The 13231-nt window shown below is 35.7% G+C and overlaps 1 protein-coding gene across 4 annotated transcripts in view; it reads left to right on the top strand.

The window, feature by feature from the left end:
- Positions 1-13231, top strand: part of RAD54B (RAD54 homolog B) — a 119542-nt gene that overhangs the window by 66422 nt on the left and 39889 nt on the right. For 3 of the 4 annotated variants that reach the window (XM_036995731.2, XM_073229840.1, XM_073229839.1), the window contains exons 4-5: positions 4585-4779; positions 10964-11245. In XM_036995731.2, the coding sequence (XP_036851626.1) occupies positions 4585-4779; positions 10964-11245 (477 nt within the window). The remainder of the gene's footprint in view (positions 1-4584; positions 4780-10963; positions 11246-13231) is intronic. The other variant, XM_036995732.2, reaches the window with a different exon arrangement.

Below are 13231 nucleotides of genomic sequence, written 5' to 3'. Positions count from 1 at the left end.
GTTGGTCTCTAATTTTCTTTTTTGGTGGGGTGTTTGCCTGGGTTTGGTATTAGGGTGATGTTGGCTTCATAGAGTGAGTTTGGGAGTATTCCCTCCTCTTCTATTTTTTGGAAAACTTTAAGGAGAATGGGTATTATATCTTCTCTGTATGTCTGATAAATTTCCGAAGTAAATCCATCTGGTCCCTGGGTTTTGCTCTAGGGTAGTTTTTTGATTACCAATTCAATTTCTTTGCTTGTAATTGGTTTGTTTAGATTTTTTGTTTCTTTTTTGGTCAGTCTTGGAAGGTTGTATTTTTCTAGGAAGTTGTCCATTTCTTCTAGGTTTTCCAGCTTCTTAGCATATACGTCTTCACAGTAGTCTCTAATAATTCTTTGTATTTCTGTGGGGTCCATCGTGATGTTTCCTTTCTCATTTCTGATTGTATTGATGTGTGTAGATTCTCTTTTTCTCTTAATAAGTCTGACTAGAGGCTTATCCATCTTGTTTGTTTTCTCAAAAAACCAGCTCTTGGTTTCATTGATTTTTACCTATTGTTTTATTCTTCTCAATTTTGTTTATTTCTTCTCTGATCTTTATTATGTCCCTCCTTCTGCTGACTTTAGGCCTTATTTGTTCTTCTTTTTCCAATTTCGATAATTGTGACATTAGACTATTCATTTGGGATTGTTCTTCCTTCTTTAAATATGCCTGGATTGCTATATACTTTCCTCTTAAGACTGCTTTCGCTGCGTCCCACAGAAGTTAGGGCTTTGTATTGTTGTTTTCGTTTGTTTCCTGTCAATTGCTTGATTTCTATTTTAATTTGGTCATTGGTCCATTGATTATTTAATAGCATGTTGTTAAGCCTCCATGTGTTTGTGAGCCTGTTTACTTTCTTTGTACAATTTATTTCTAGTTTTATATCTTTGTTGTCTGAAAAGTTGGTTTGTGGAATTTCAGTCTTTTTTAATTTACTGAGGCCCTTTTTGTGGCCTAGTATGTGGTCTATTCTGGAGAATATTCCATGTACAGTTGAGAAGAATGTGTATCCTGTCACTTTTGAATGTAGAGTTCTGTAGATGTCTATTAGGTCCATCTGTTCTAGTGTGTTGTTCAGTGCCTCTGTGTCCTTACTTATTTTCTGTCTGGTGGATCTATCCTTTGGAGTGAGTGCTGTGTTGAAGTCTCCAAAAATGAGTGCATTCTATTTCCTCCTTTAATTCTGTTAGTATTTGTTTCACATATGCTGGTGCTCCTGTGTTGGGTGCATATATATTTATAATGGTTATATCCTCTTGTTTGACTGACCCCTTTATCATTATGTAATGTCTTTCTTTATCTCTTGTTACTTTCTTTGTTTTGAAGTCTATTTTGTCTGATACTAGTATTGCAACACCTGCTTTTTTCTCCCTGTTGTTTGCATGAAATATCTTTTACCATCCCTTGAGTTTTAGTTTGTGCATGTCTTTGGGTCTGAGGTGAGTCTCTTGTAAGCAGCATGTAGATGGGTCTTGCTTTTTTATCCATTCTGTTACTCTGTGTCTTTTGTTTGGTGCATTCAGTCCATTTACATTTAGGGTGATTATTGAAAGATATGTACTTATTGCCCTTGCAGGCTTTAGATTCGTGGTTACCAAAGGTTCAAGGGTAGCTTCTTTAGTATCTTACTGTCTAACTTAACTCGCTTATTGAGCTGTTATAAACACTGTCTGATGATTCTTTATTTTTCTCCCTTCTTATTCTTCCTCCCCTATTCTTTATATGTTGGGTGTTTTATTCCATGCTCTTTTGTGTTTCCTTTAACTGCTTTTGTGGGTAGTTGATTTTATTTTTTGCCTTTAGTTAGTATTTGGTTGGTCTGCTTTCTCTACTAATTTTATTTTCTCTGGTGACATCTATTTAGTCTTAGGAGTGCTCCCATCTAGAGCAGTACCTCTAAAATACCCTGTGGAGGTGGTTTGTGGGAGGCAAATTCCCTCAACTTTTGCTTGTCTGGGAATTGTTTAATTCCTCCTTCATATTTAAAAGATAATCGTGCTGGATGTAGTATTTTTGGGTCAAGGCCCTTCTGTTTCATTGCATTAAATACATCATGCCATTCTCTTCTGGCCTGTAAGATTTCTGTTGAGAAGTCTGATGATAGCCTGATGGGTTTTCCTTTGTAGGTGACCTTTTTCCTCTCTCTAGCTTCTTTGAAACTCTTTCCTTGTCCTTGATCTTTGCCATTTTAATTATTATGTGTCTTGGTGTTGTCCTCCTTGGGTCCCTTCTGTTTGGAGTTCTGTGTACTTCTGCAGTCTGAGTGAGTATTTCCTCCCCCAGTTTGGGGAAGTTTTCAGCTATTATTTCTTCAAAGACACTTTCTATCCCTTTTTCTCTCTCTCTCTTCTTCTGGTACCCCTATAATGCAGATATTGTTCCTTTTGGATTGGTCACACTGTTCTCTTAATATTGTTTCATTCCTGGAGATCCTTTTATCTTTTTCTGAATCAGCTTCTATTCATTCCTGTTCTCTGGTTTCTATTCCATCAGTCGCCCCTTGCATCTCATCCATTCTGCTTTTAAATCCTTCAAGAGATTGTTTTATTTCTGCAGCTCCATCAACATGGTTATGACGTTTATTTTGAATTCTTTTTCAGAGAGATTGGTTAGATCTATCTCTCCCAGCTCCTTCTCAGAGGTTGTCTCTGTGATTTTGGTCTGGATCAAATTCTTCTTCCTTTTCATGGGGTAGAGGTAGTTGTGGGGAGCTGCTGCGTGTGTCAGCTGTTAGAATGTCCCTTCTTGCTAGTTTGTGGCCTACCTTTCCTGGGAGAATGGCGACCTCTAGCGGCTTGTGCTGGGCAGCTTCATGCAGACAGGGTCTCTTATTCTTGCCCTGCCTCTGTGGAGTAAGCTCTGCGGTTGCTGTGGGTGAGGCAGCCCTCAGGCTGCTGCTCCGCTACTGCGGAGCTGCATTGGAGCAGGAACAGGCAGGAGGCTGTTTATCACTGTGAGGGGCCTCAGAGCTGTGCTGCTGCCCATGGGGTTAGGGTGCCCGGAATTCCCCGGGATTCCCAGCTGCTGGCCTGAATGTCCTCGGATGCTTCCATCCAGCTGTGGGGTTACTGTCTCTTTAAGATTTTCAAAGGGCACTCGCTTTTCTTTGTCCCAGGGGATCTGTTCACAAGTTTTACTGTTCCATTTCCCTAGTATCCAGCATCCCACGCACTGTGTGTCTGCACTCCCGCTGTGGATGACTAGGGCTGGGTATTTAGCAGTCCTGGGCTCCCTCTCCCTGCCCGCTCCATCTCCTCTCCTCCTGCAGGAAGCTGGGGTGAGGGGCACTCGGCTCCCGCTGGGCCATGGCTTGTGTCTTACCTCCTTCATGAGGCGCTGGGTTCTCACAGGTGTAGATGTAGCCTGGCTGTTGTCCTGTATCTTCTGGTCTCTCTTTTAGGGATAGTTGTATTTGCTGTATTTTCAAAAATATATATGGTTTTGGGAGGAGATTTCAGCTGCTCTACTCACGCTGCCATCTTGGCTCCTCCCCGTGCTGGTGTTTTAACTGTGACTGCCAAGGGGAAAAGAGGAAGTGAGGCAGAGCAGGGGGACGTTTTCACTGTAGTGTCAAGTGTACTTTGAAGTAACAGATAAGTTATGTTTTTGCTTCAAAACCCTAAAAAATACCCCTATTTAGAATATTATCTACATGCCTTTCTATCTGTTCTGCTGTTATATTTTTGTTTTATTATGTTTGGCCTTTTTAAAATTGAGTTATAATTTGTATGTAATAAAATGTGTAGCTCTTAAACCGACAGTGATGATTTTTGTTAATTATATATATCTATATAACTATCACTCAGAACAAGTTTTCTCCTGTCACTTTCCAGTTGAATCCTCAACTCTAGAGGCAGAAATCACTTTTTGGTTTCTATCAACATAGATTAGTTTCTCTGTTGCTGGAGAGCTTTCTGTGTTAGACTGTTTGGATATGTTTTATAAGGCAATTGTGGAAATACCTTTCCAGAAAAGCACAGACTTTTGTAAAAGGAAACCTTTTATTTCCTGCTCATATACTGCTGAATTCTCACAATTAATCACCCTGGTTATTCCCTCACTAGGAGACAAGAGTATTTTAATGAAATTTAGTCTCATTTCTACTTGGTTTTACATCTTCTCTTTTTTGAAAAACTGCAGGTTTTTCTCTCAGGGGCCTCTGTGAACTTACTTTGCTTTTCTTTGACTTTCATGTCACTGTTCATCAAATTAGTTGTTTGTTCAAAATATGTGATCTTGGATATTTTTCCATGGATGTTCAAATTTATCTTAAATTCCTAGAGTTTTAAAATGTTGCAGCGATTATTATGTTATTCTACTTCAGCTGAGTTTGTATGAGTTAGGGATGACAAGAAATTTACATTCATTGTACTCATGGTAATACTAGCACCTGACATTTGAATTTATCAGTTTATGAAATATTAACAAGAGTATCATCAAATATTCTTTCATACTTTTTAGTGCTATCTAATTTTCTTCTGCTTTTATTTTTGTTTGAATGACCTTATTACTTAAATATTAAAGTCATCTCTGGTAATGTGTTTTTTATTTTTTTTATTCTAGTACATTCAACCCATAAAGAAATAACAGTGTCTAAGGGACAAGAAGAGGAACCTAATAGCCTAGTTAAATATTTCAGTGTTGTTTGGTGTAAGGCTTCAAAGAAAAAACACAAAAAGTGGGAAGGTGATGCTGTTCTTATTGTAAAAGGAAAATCATTTACATTAAAGGATTTGGAAGGCAAAGACATTGGAAGAGGTATTGTGATATTACCTAATGTTTATGATTGGGCCTAAACTTTGGGTATATCTTGGGATAATTGAAATATAATCAGGTTTTATAAAGGGATAGATTAAGTGTTCTTTAATAGACTTTTATGTCTAAATTATCTCATAAACATGAAATTATCTCATGATAGTCTCACAATCTTATGTATACTTACTCAGTGAAGCATATCTCATCCCATGGCTTCATTTTCTCCAAAAATTAAATGGTCAACTAGGTGTATACAGTTAGTATGGTTTTTTTCTGAGGGTAAGCAGTTTGTCTTAGTGTGCTTTTTTTTCTAGAATGCTAATTTATTAAAAGTTGAAGAGATTGATATCAAGAGTAGAAAGATACCTAATTTCAATGATACCAAACAAAATTTTGAAAAAAGCAAGGAGATAATGGCTAGGAATGACATAGATTGATATATCTAAATTGTAGGTTACCATCATTTCTATTAAAAAACATTGCCAATATGATCTGTACTATATATTCATCTTTGGATAATACAATTTAGCCCACAAATTCATAATTCTTAACAGATAATGATTATTTTTTTGTATTGTCTCCTATTGTTCAATTTTGAGTGTGGTCCATAATGATAAAATCTGTTGTATATGTTCATTCATTCATTTAAAAATATTATAGTTCATAGTTTTCAGTGCCAGGCATTATGCTGGAATAAACATTCAAAGACAGAAATGATTTTTAGTTTAATGGGGAAGGGCAATGTAATTGATAATTAGAAAGCAGTAAGGTAATTGTTACAGTGAGAATTTGTAGCCAGTACAATAGGAATAGAAGGAACATTTAAGTCTGCCTCAGAGGCTAGGGCAAAACTTCATGGGAGTTACTGTTTAAGGTAATATTTGAAGGATGAATAGTTTTATAGGGTAAGAGAAAGGAGCATATACAAGAGGGAATAGTATATACAAAGGCACAAAAGCAGGGGAGAATTTTAACTAGTTCAGTGTTTCAGGAATGTAGGATAAGAAGGGCAGTGACAGAGTGGGAAGAGTTGAGGCCAAACTGAATTCTCTGCAACAGAATTTTATTTGGAAGTCTTGGACAACTACTATACACATAATATTCTTGTTGTTTAGAGAAATTAAAAGGAAAAATTACAGTACACATTCCATATTTTGGTTAAGGTAGATTGGGGCTCCATTTTGGGAGAACTTGTTCATGTCTGTTGAGGGAAATTATATTTGAAAGCCAACTAGAGAAGTAAAAATTATCAAATTTGCCCTGGAATATCTCTTACCCAAAAGGTATAGTATACATGATTTTGTATAAGTGTATTTTATAATAAAATCTTCAGTTGCAAGTAGCAGAAAAATGCAAAATAGGTTTAAACAGTTTTACCCTGACTACATTTTAGAATCCCCTAACATGCTTCTAAAAAATGCCAACACTGAGTCCCTGACCTCAGAGGCTGTGCTAATTTATTTGGCTAGATGGTGGGGAAATTGGGCATAAATATATTAGTTTCCAGGTGATTCTAATATCCAGCAGGAGTTGAGAACTGCTGGTTTAAACATTAAAGGGGACTTTATTGGCTTTCCAAATGAAAATGTCCAAACATAAAACTTGGTTGCTCAATTATAACAATAAACATATCAACCTGGAGTTAATTTTACAAGTTACTGCCTGTAACATGAGCAGTTTTTCTTTTCTTTTTTTAAATTAAGATATCATTTATATACAATCTTATGAAAGTTCCACATGAGTAACATTGGGGTTTCAACATTCACCCATGTTATCAACTCCCCCTACCCCATTGTAATTACTGTCCATCAGTGTAGTAAGAATCTACAGAGTCAATACTAGTCTTCTCTGCTGTTGAGCCATTTTTCTTTTAAATAAAGTGGATATACAGCACCTAAATATTGTTACTGTAGGGATGGAGACTCAAGAAAACTGAAGCTGGCATGCTGAAATTGCTAATAGCTATTATCATGTAGTCAGGCTCAATTGACCATCATTATACAATATCCAGAAAAAAATAAGTGTGGGAAACAAAGTTCAAGAGTTTTAAGAAAGGCTTCTGAAGATGTAGAGATGTTTGAGAGAGTCATCACTATGGATCAAAGTAAAATGAAAGATCCTAGAGTTATAGAGACATCTAGAGATGGCTCAAAAGAAAGTTTTTTCTTGTGTCACCTTTCCATGTAAAACTGAGATGAATAGTAATTGGATTCATGTGGAAATAAAACTATAATCTTCATTAACGTGTAGAGGTCAAGACTGCTGTTGAATTGAGATAGTTTGGGGAATGGAGGTATGAGTCTTTGGTACTTAGGAACACCAGCTAAGTAATGTATGCCTGTATCAGAGTATTAAAATTAAAAAGTGCTCGATCATAAATAATTTAAGAATATAATATTAGTTACTATTTGGCACAGATTATTAATTTTAACCTATTTTTAATAGGGTACATTGTAGCAATTTCCAGCTAGTTTGGAAGGGTCATGCCATATTTTCTAAAATGTGACAATCTTCTATTTTTGATTTTTAGAGACTTAAAAAAGTTTGTTATAGCAATAATTGCCCCTTGTAATGGCACAGTAACTATGCATTTAATATAGACAAGCATAGGAGTCTATAATCCCATCACTTATCTGGTTAATGAACTCTTTTAGAGCAGACTGTGACCAGCTGATTCATATTTATATTCTGTAAACACCTTACACATGGCAATGCTTAATGTCCTCTGAATTACCGGTAATTCAATTGGATAATCTAGAAGAAATGGACAACTTTCTAGAAAAATACAACCTTCCAAGATTGACCCAGGAAGAAACAGAAAATCTGAAGAGACCAATTACCAGCAATAAAATTGAGTCAAAAAACTACCTAAGAACAAAACTCCCATACCAGATGGCTTCACCGCTGAATTTTATCAAACATTTAAAGAAAATCTAACAGCCATCCTCTTTAAAGTTTTCCAAAAAGTAGAAGAGGAGGGAATACTTCCAAACTCATACTATTAAGCCAGCATCACTCTAATACCAAAACCAGGGAAAGACACCACAAAAAAAAAAATTACAGACCAATATCCCTGATGAACATAAATGCAAAACTACTCAACAAAATATTAGCAAACTGAATTCAAAAATACATCAAAAGGATCATCCATCATGATCAAGTAGGATTTATTCCAGTGATGCAAGGAAGGTACAATATTCAAAAATCCATAAGCATCATCCACCACATCAACAAAAAGAGGGGCAAAAATCACATGATCATCTCCATAGATGCTGAAAAAGCATTCAACAAAATTCAACATCCATTCATGAAAAAATCTCTCAACAAAATGGATATAGAGGGCAAGTACCTCAATGTAATAAAGGCCATATATGACAAACCCATGGCCAACATCCTACTTAACAGCAAAAACTAAAAGTTTTTCCGCTAAGATTGGGAACAAGACAAGGATGCCCACTCTCCCCACTTTTATTCAACATAGTACTGGAGGTCCTAGCCACGGCAATCAGACAAAACAAAGAAATAAAAGGCATCCAGATTGGAAAGGAAAAAGTTAAACTGTCACTATTTGCAGATGACATGATACCATACATAAAAAACCCTAAAACTCCACTCCAAAACTACTAGAACTAATATCTGAATTCAGCAATGTTGCAGTATACAATATTAATACACAGAAATCTGTTGCATTCCTATAAACTAAGATAAACTAGCAGAAGAGAAATAGGAAAACAATCTATTTACAGTTGCATCAAAAAGAATAAAAAATCAAGGAGGTGAAAGACCTATGCCCTGAAAACTACAAGACTCTCATGAGAGAAATTAAAGAAGACACCAATAAATGGAAATACATCCTGTGCTCATGGATAGGAAGGATTAATGTTGTCAAAATGGTCATCCTGCCTAGAGCAATCTACAGATTCAGTGCAATCCCTGTCAAAATATCAACAGCATTATTCAACAAACTCGAACAACTAGTTCTAAAATTCATATGGAACCACAAAAGACCCCAAATAGCCAAAGCAATCCTGAGAAGGAAGAATAAAGCTGAGGGGATTTCACTCCTCAACTCAAGCTCTACTACACAGCCATAGTAATCAAGACAATTTGGTACTAGCACAAGAACAGACCCAAAGATCAATGGAATAGAACAGAAAGCCCAGATATAAATCCAACCATATATGACAATATATGTTAAAGGAGTCATGAATATACAACGGGGGAATGATAGCCTCTTCAACAACTGGTGTTGGCAAAATTGGACAGCTTCATGTAAGAGAATGAAACTGGATTACTGTCTAACTCCATACACAAAAGTAAATCAAAATGGATCAAAGACTTGAATGTAAGTCATGAAACCATAAAACTGTTAGAAGAAAACATAGGCAAAAACCTCTTGAATATAAACATGAGCAACTTTTTCCTGAACACATCTCCTTGGGGAAGGGAAACAAAAGCAAAAATGTATAAATGGAACTACATCAAACTAAAATCTTCTGTACAGCAAAGGTAACCAGCAGAACAAAAGGCACACTACAGTATGGGACAATATATTCATAAATTACATACCTGATAAGGGGTTAACATAAAAAATATATAAAGAACTCACACACCTCAACACGCAAAAAGCAAATAACCCAATTAAAAAATGGGCGGAGGATCTGAACAGACAGTTCTCCAAAGAAGAAATTCAGATGACCAACAGGAACATAAATAGAAGCTCCACATCGCTAATTATCAGAGAAATGCAAATAAAAACCACAATGAGATATCACCTCACACCAGTTAGGATGGCCAGCATCGAAAAGACTAAGAATAACAAATGCTGGCCATGGTGCAGAGAAAGGGGAACTCTCCTACACTGCTGGTGGAAATGTAAACTAGTTCAACCATTGTAGAAAGCATATGGGGGTGCCTCAAAAAACTAAAAGTAGAAATACCATTTGACCCAGGAATCCCACTCCTACATATTTACCAGAAGAAAACAAGATCCCTGATTCGAAAAGACATATGTACCCCTATGTTTATCACAGCACTATTTACAATAGCCAAGATATGGAAGCAACCCAAGAGTCTATCAATAGATGAATGGATAAAGAAGATGTGGTACATATACACAATGGAATACTATTCAGCCATAAGAAGAAAACAAATCCTACCATTTGCACAAGGATGGAGCTAGAGGATATTATGCTCAGTGAAATAACCCAGGTGGAGAAAGACAAGTACCAAATGATTTCTCTCATTTGTGGAGTATAACAACAAAGCAAAACTGAAGGAACAAAATGGCAGCAGACTCCTAGACTCCAAGAAGGAACTAGTGGTTATCAAAGGAAAGAGGATGGGGAGTGTGGGGGATCTAGGGAGGGAGAAGGGGATTAAGGGGTATTATGATAAGTGCACATAATGTAGGTGGCTCACAGAGAAGGCAGTATAGTATGGAGAAGACAAGTAGTGACTCTACAGCATCTTACTGCACTAATGTACAGTGACTGCAATGGGGTGTAGGGTGGACTTAATAATATAGGTGGTGTTGTAACCACAGTGTTGCTCATATGAAACCTTCATTAGATTATATATCAATGATACCTTGATAAAAAAATAAAATAAATAATTAAAACAAGCTGATATAATTAAATATTCCATTTTTTATTCAAGAGTTAGAACTTGGACTCTCCCTCTTGCCACAAATTATTTTTACTTTGCTATCTCGTGGAATAGTACAGTACTAGCTGTGGTTGCTTTTATTGCTGCTTCTCCTTCACATGTGCAGTTGTTTCTAAAGTGGAAATAGAGATGGCATAGTATTTCTCTACTTTGTACACAAGAAATGAGGGTCCAGATAGCTTACCAAACTGTTTTCTTGGCTTGCTTTTCTATGGGTAACAGAGAGCAAAATGATGAGTACAATAGATTGTATTTTCAGTAATTAAGAAAAGTCTTTCTTTCTCTAGAGCTTGCCTAATTTTTATAGCTACATTATTTATTCCTTCTGATTTTTAACTTTTTAATTTTTTTTACCAAAATGATAAATTTTGTTTTCATTTTGGCTTTGGGTTGCACAGGCTATTTGGATTCAAAACACAGTTCTTATTCTGTATGGTGATGGGAAGGTGACTATGGTATCACTAATTTAAATCATGTTTGAGTGACAGTAAATTCAATTAATGTTCTTCCTTCTTTGAAGGCACTGGATATAAACTGAAAGAGCTTGAAAAGATTGAAGAGGGCCAAACAATGATGATTGGTGGAAAAGAAATAGAAGTCATGGGTGTAATCTCTCCAGATGATTTCAACAGCGGCAGATGTTTTCAGCTTGGAGGAGGAAGTCCTGCTATCTCAAATTCTTCTCAAGCTGCCAAGAAGTGTTTTTCTAACCCTTTCAAAAATGTCTGTAAGTCAAGTTCAAAGGAAAATAGACAGAATGCTTTCCAAAACTGCAAACCACGCCATGACCCATATGCACCAAGTAAGATTTAGAAATAATTTGAGTAGTTTGTTTTTGCTGTCAAAAGCTTTTTGATATGTGAATTAAAAGTTTAAATTTTGTTTAAGGTTCAGGTATAAGTGTATATTATTCTTCAGATATACAGTTTAAGGTATGTTGATATTGCATAGCAAAATAGTTTGGGGATGATGTCATAAATAAATAATTCTAAGAATACAGTAATGGAAATATGTACATATTGAAGGAAAAATAGACAAATTAGATATGTATACACACGTCTATGATTTTGAATAAGATCTGACATTTGTAATTCAGAGAAAAATTAGTAAATTCATGAATCAATTCTGTTTATACTTCTGTTTTGAAGCCTGTATACCTTGATCATATTTATTGGTGTTTGAAAATATTGAATGGTGAGATGTCATAAAGAATTCAAATTTTATGTGTGAGAAGTCAATTCAGTTAATTTTCACATTAATGAATTTAATTTAAAAATCACATTAAAATGTGAAACATACCCTGGTTTGTTTGTTTTTTAGTCTGATTATTTACTCAGCAAGTATTTCTTGAGTACCCTTTATGTACTGGGCCCAGAGACAGAAATGTCATCAGAGATCTTTTCATTTGGTGAGGAGATAGACAAGTAAATTTGAATTGTAGTGTAGTGGATATGGAAGTTGGGAAATAAAGTAGGTTTCTTTCATAATAGCATATATGTATGTCAAGTAACATAATTAAGTACTTTTCCCTCTCGCAAGTATTATGGAAACAGACTCTTAAATAAAGGGGCCTTAGAAATCATTTAGATCAGTTCCTTCACTTCGCAACTTAGGAAACTGAGGCTCAGAAACATAAACTGACTTGCCTAACTTCAAATAATTATTGCCATTAATTAGGGCAAAAACCCAAAATTAGAAATTCCTAGATCTATATGTGCATATCTGAGACTTGATGGAATTTAAGAGTGGATGCTTGTGTTTCTGATTTTTCTTCTTATCCAAATATTTTGTCTGTCCCACCAGTTCTTTTAACAAGCTTCCTGTTCCTTAGTCTCCTTTCTCTTGCCTTCCTATACATAATAAAGGCTGTGGGGAACTGAAAAGAATGCTGTGCTTATTCAAAGACCTGAGTTAGAGTCCTGCTTTTACCACTGAACTAATTGATTCTTTGACCTCTTGGCCTAGTCACTTACCTCACTAGTACTTTGCCTCTCCTTGTCTAAAATGTGGGTTCTAATAACTACCATTGAAACTTAGAGTGCCTGCTATATATTGTGTAAAATAAACATTTGTTGTCTGAGTAAATGGAAAATTTTATGATAATTTAGATATATGTGTACATGGGGGTACACATATACATGTAAATGAACACCCTTTGTGTAAGTGGTAAATAGTTGGATTATTGTCATTTATTTATTTTATCTGCCAAAAGTAAGTAGAATTAAATTACAGACTTTAAAGCGTGAAAGATTTTGTTGGCTTTATATGGTGACTCATCATTTTGAAGGGAGAGGGAGAGGCATCTTAAAATTTGAACTAGTGCCCCATTATCACTCTGGTTTAGGTTTTATCTTGCTTGGAAATGGGTGCTTTGTTAGGTGACTTGTGGTCCTATGGTTCATGCTTGAGTAGTGTATCATCTTCACCCCATCTTCTCTTTTTTTCCCCTTTGTACTTTTCCAAAGAGAGAAAACAAAACAAAACAAAACTGGCGGCATTTCTTAGTTAGAAACCCACAAGGAATACATTCTTGTTTTGCTACTGGAATGTAGAGAAAAGTCAAGGGCTAAGTTTTCCATTTTCATTCCCTAGTCTACCTACAACAGGTGACCTCAGAAATGAGAGTTCCTGTTAGTTGCTCAGAAACCTAGGAAGATCCAGAGAAAACTTTCCTCTGGGTAATTGCTAATGGTAAACATAATCAAATTCTCATTTCTGTAACTGTATATATTTCCCAATTAATGGATATTACTTAATCTACAGGAACCTATTTTTTTATTTTGGTATT

Source organism: Manis javanica, chromosome 2 (assembly GCF_040802235.1).
Source record: "Manis javanica isolate MJ-LG chromosome 2, MJ_LKY, whole genome shotgun sequence".
In the NCBI taxonomy this organism is placed as follows: domain Eukaryota; kingdom Metazoa; phylum Chordata; class Mammalia; order Pholidota; family Manidae; genus Manis; species Manis javanica.
This window is presented reverse-complemented; position numbering and strand designations above follow the sequence as displayed.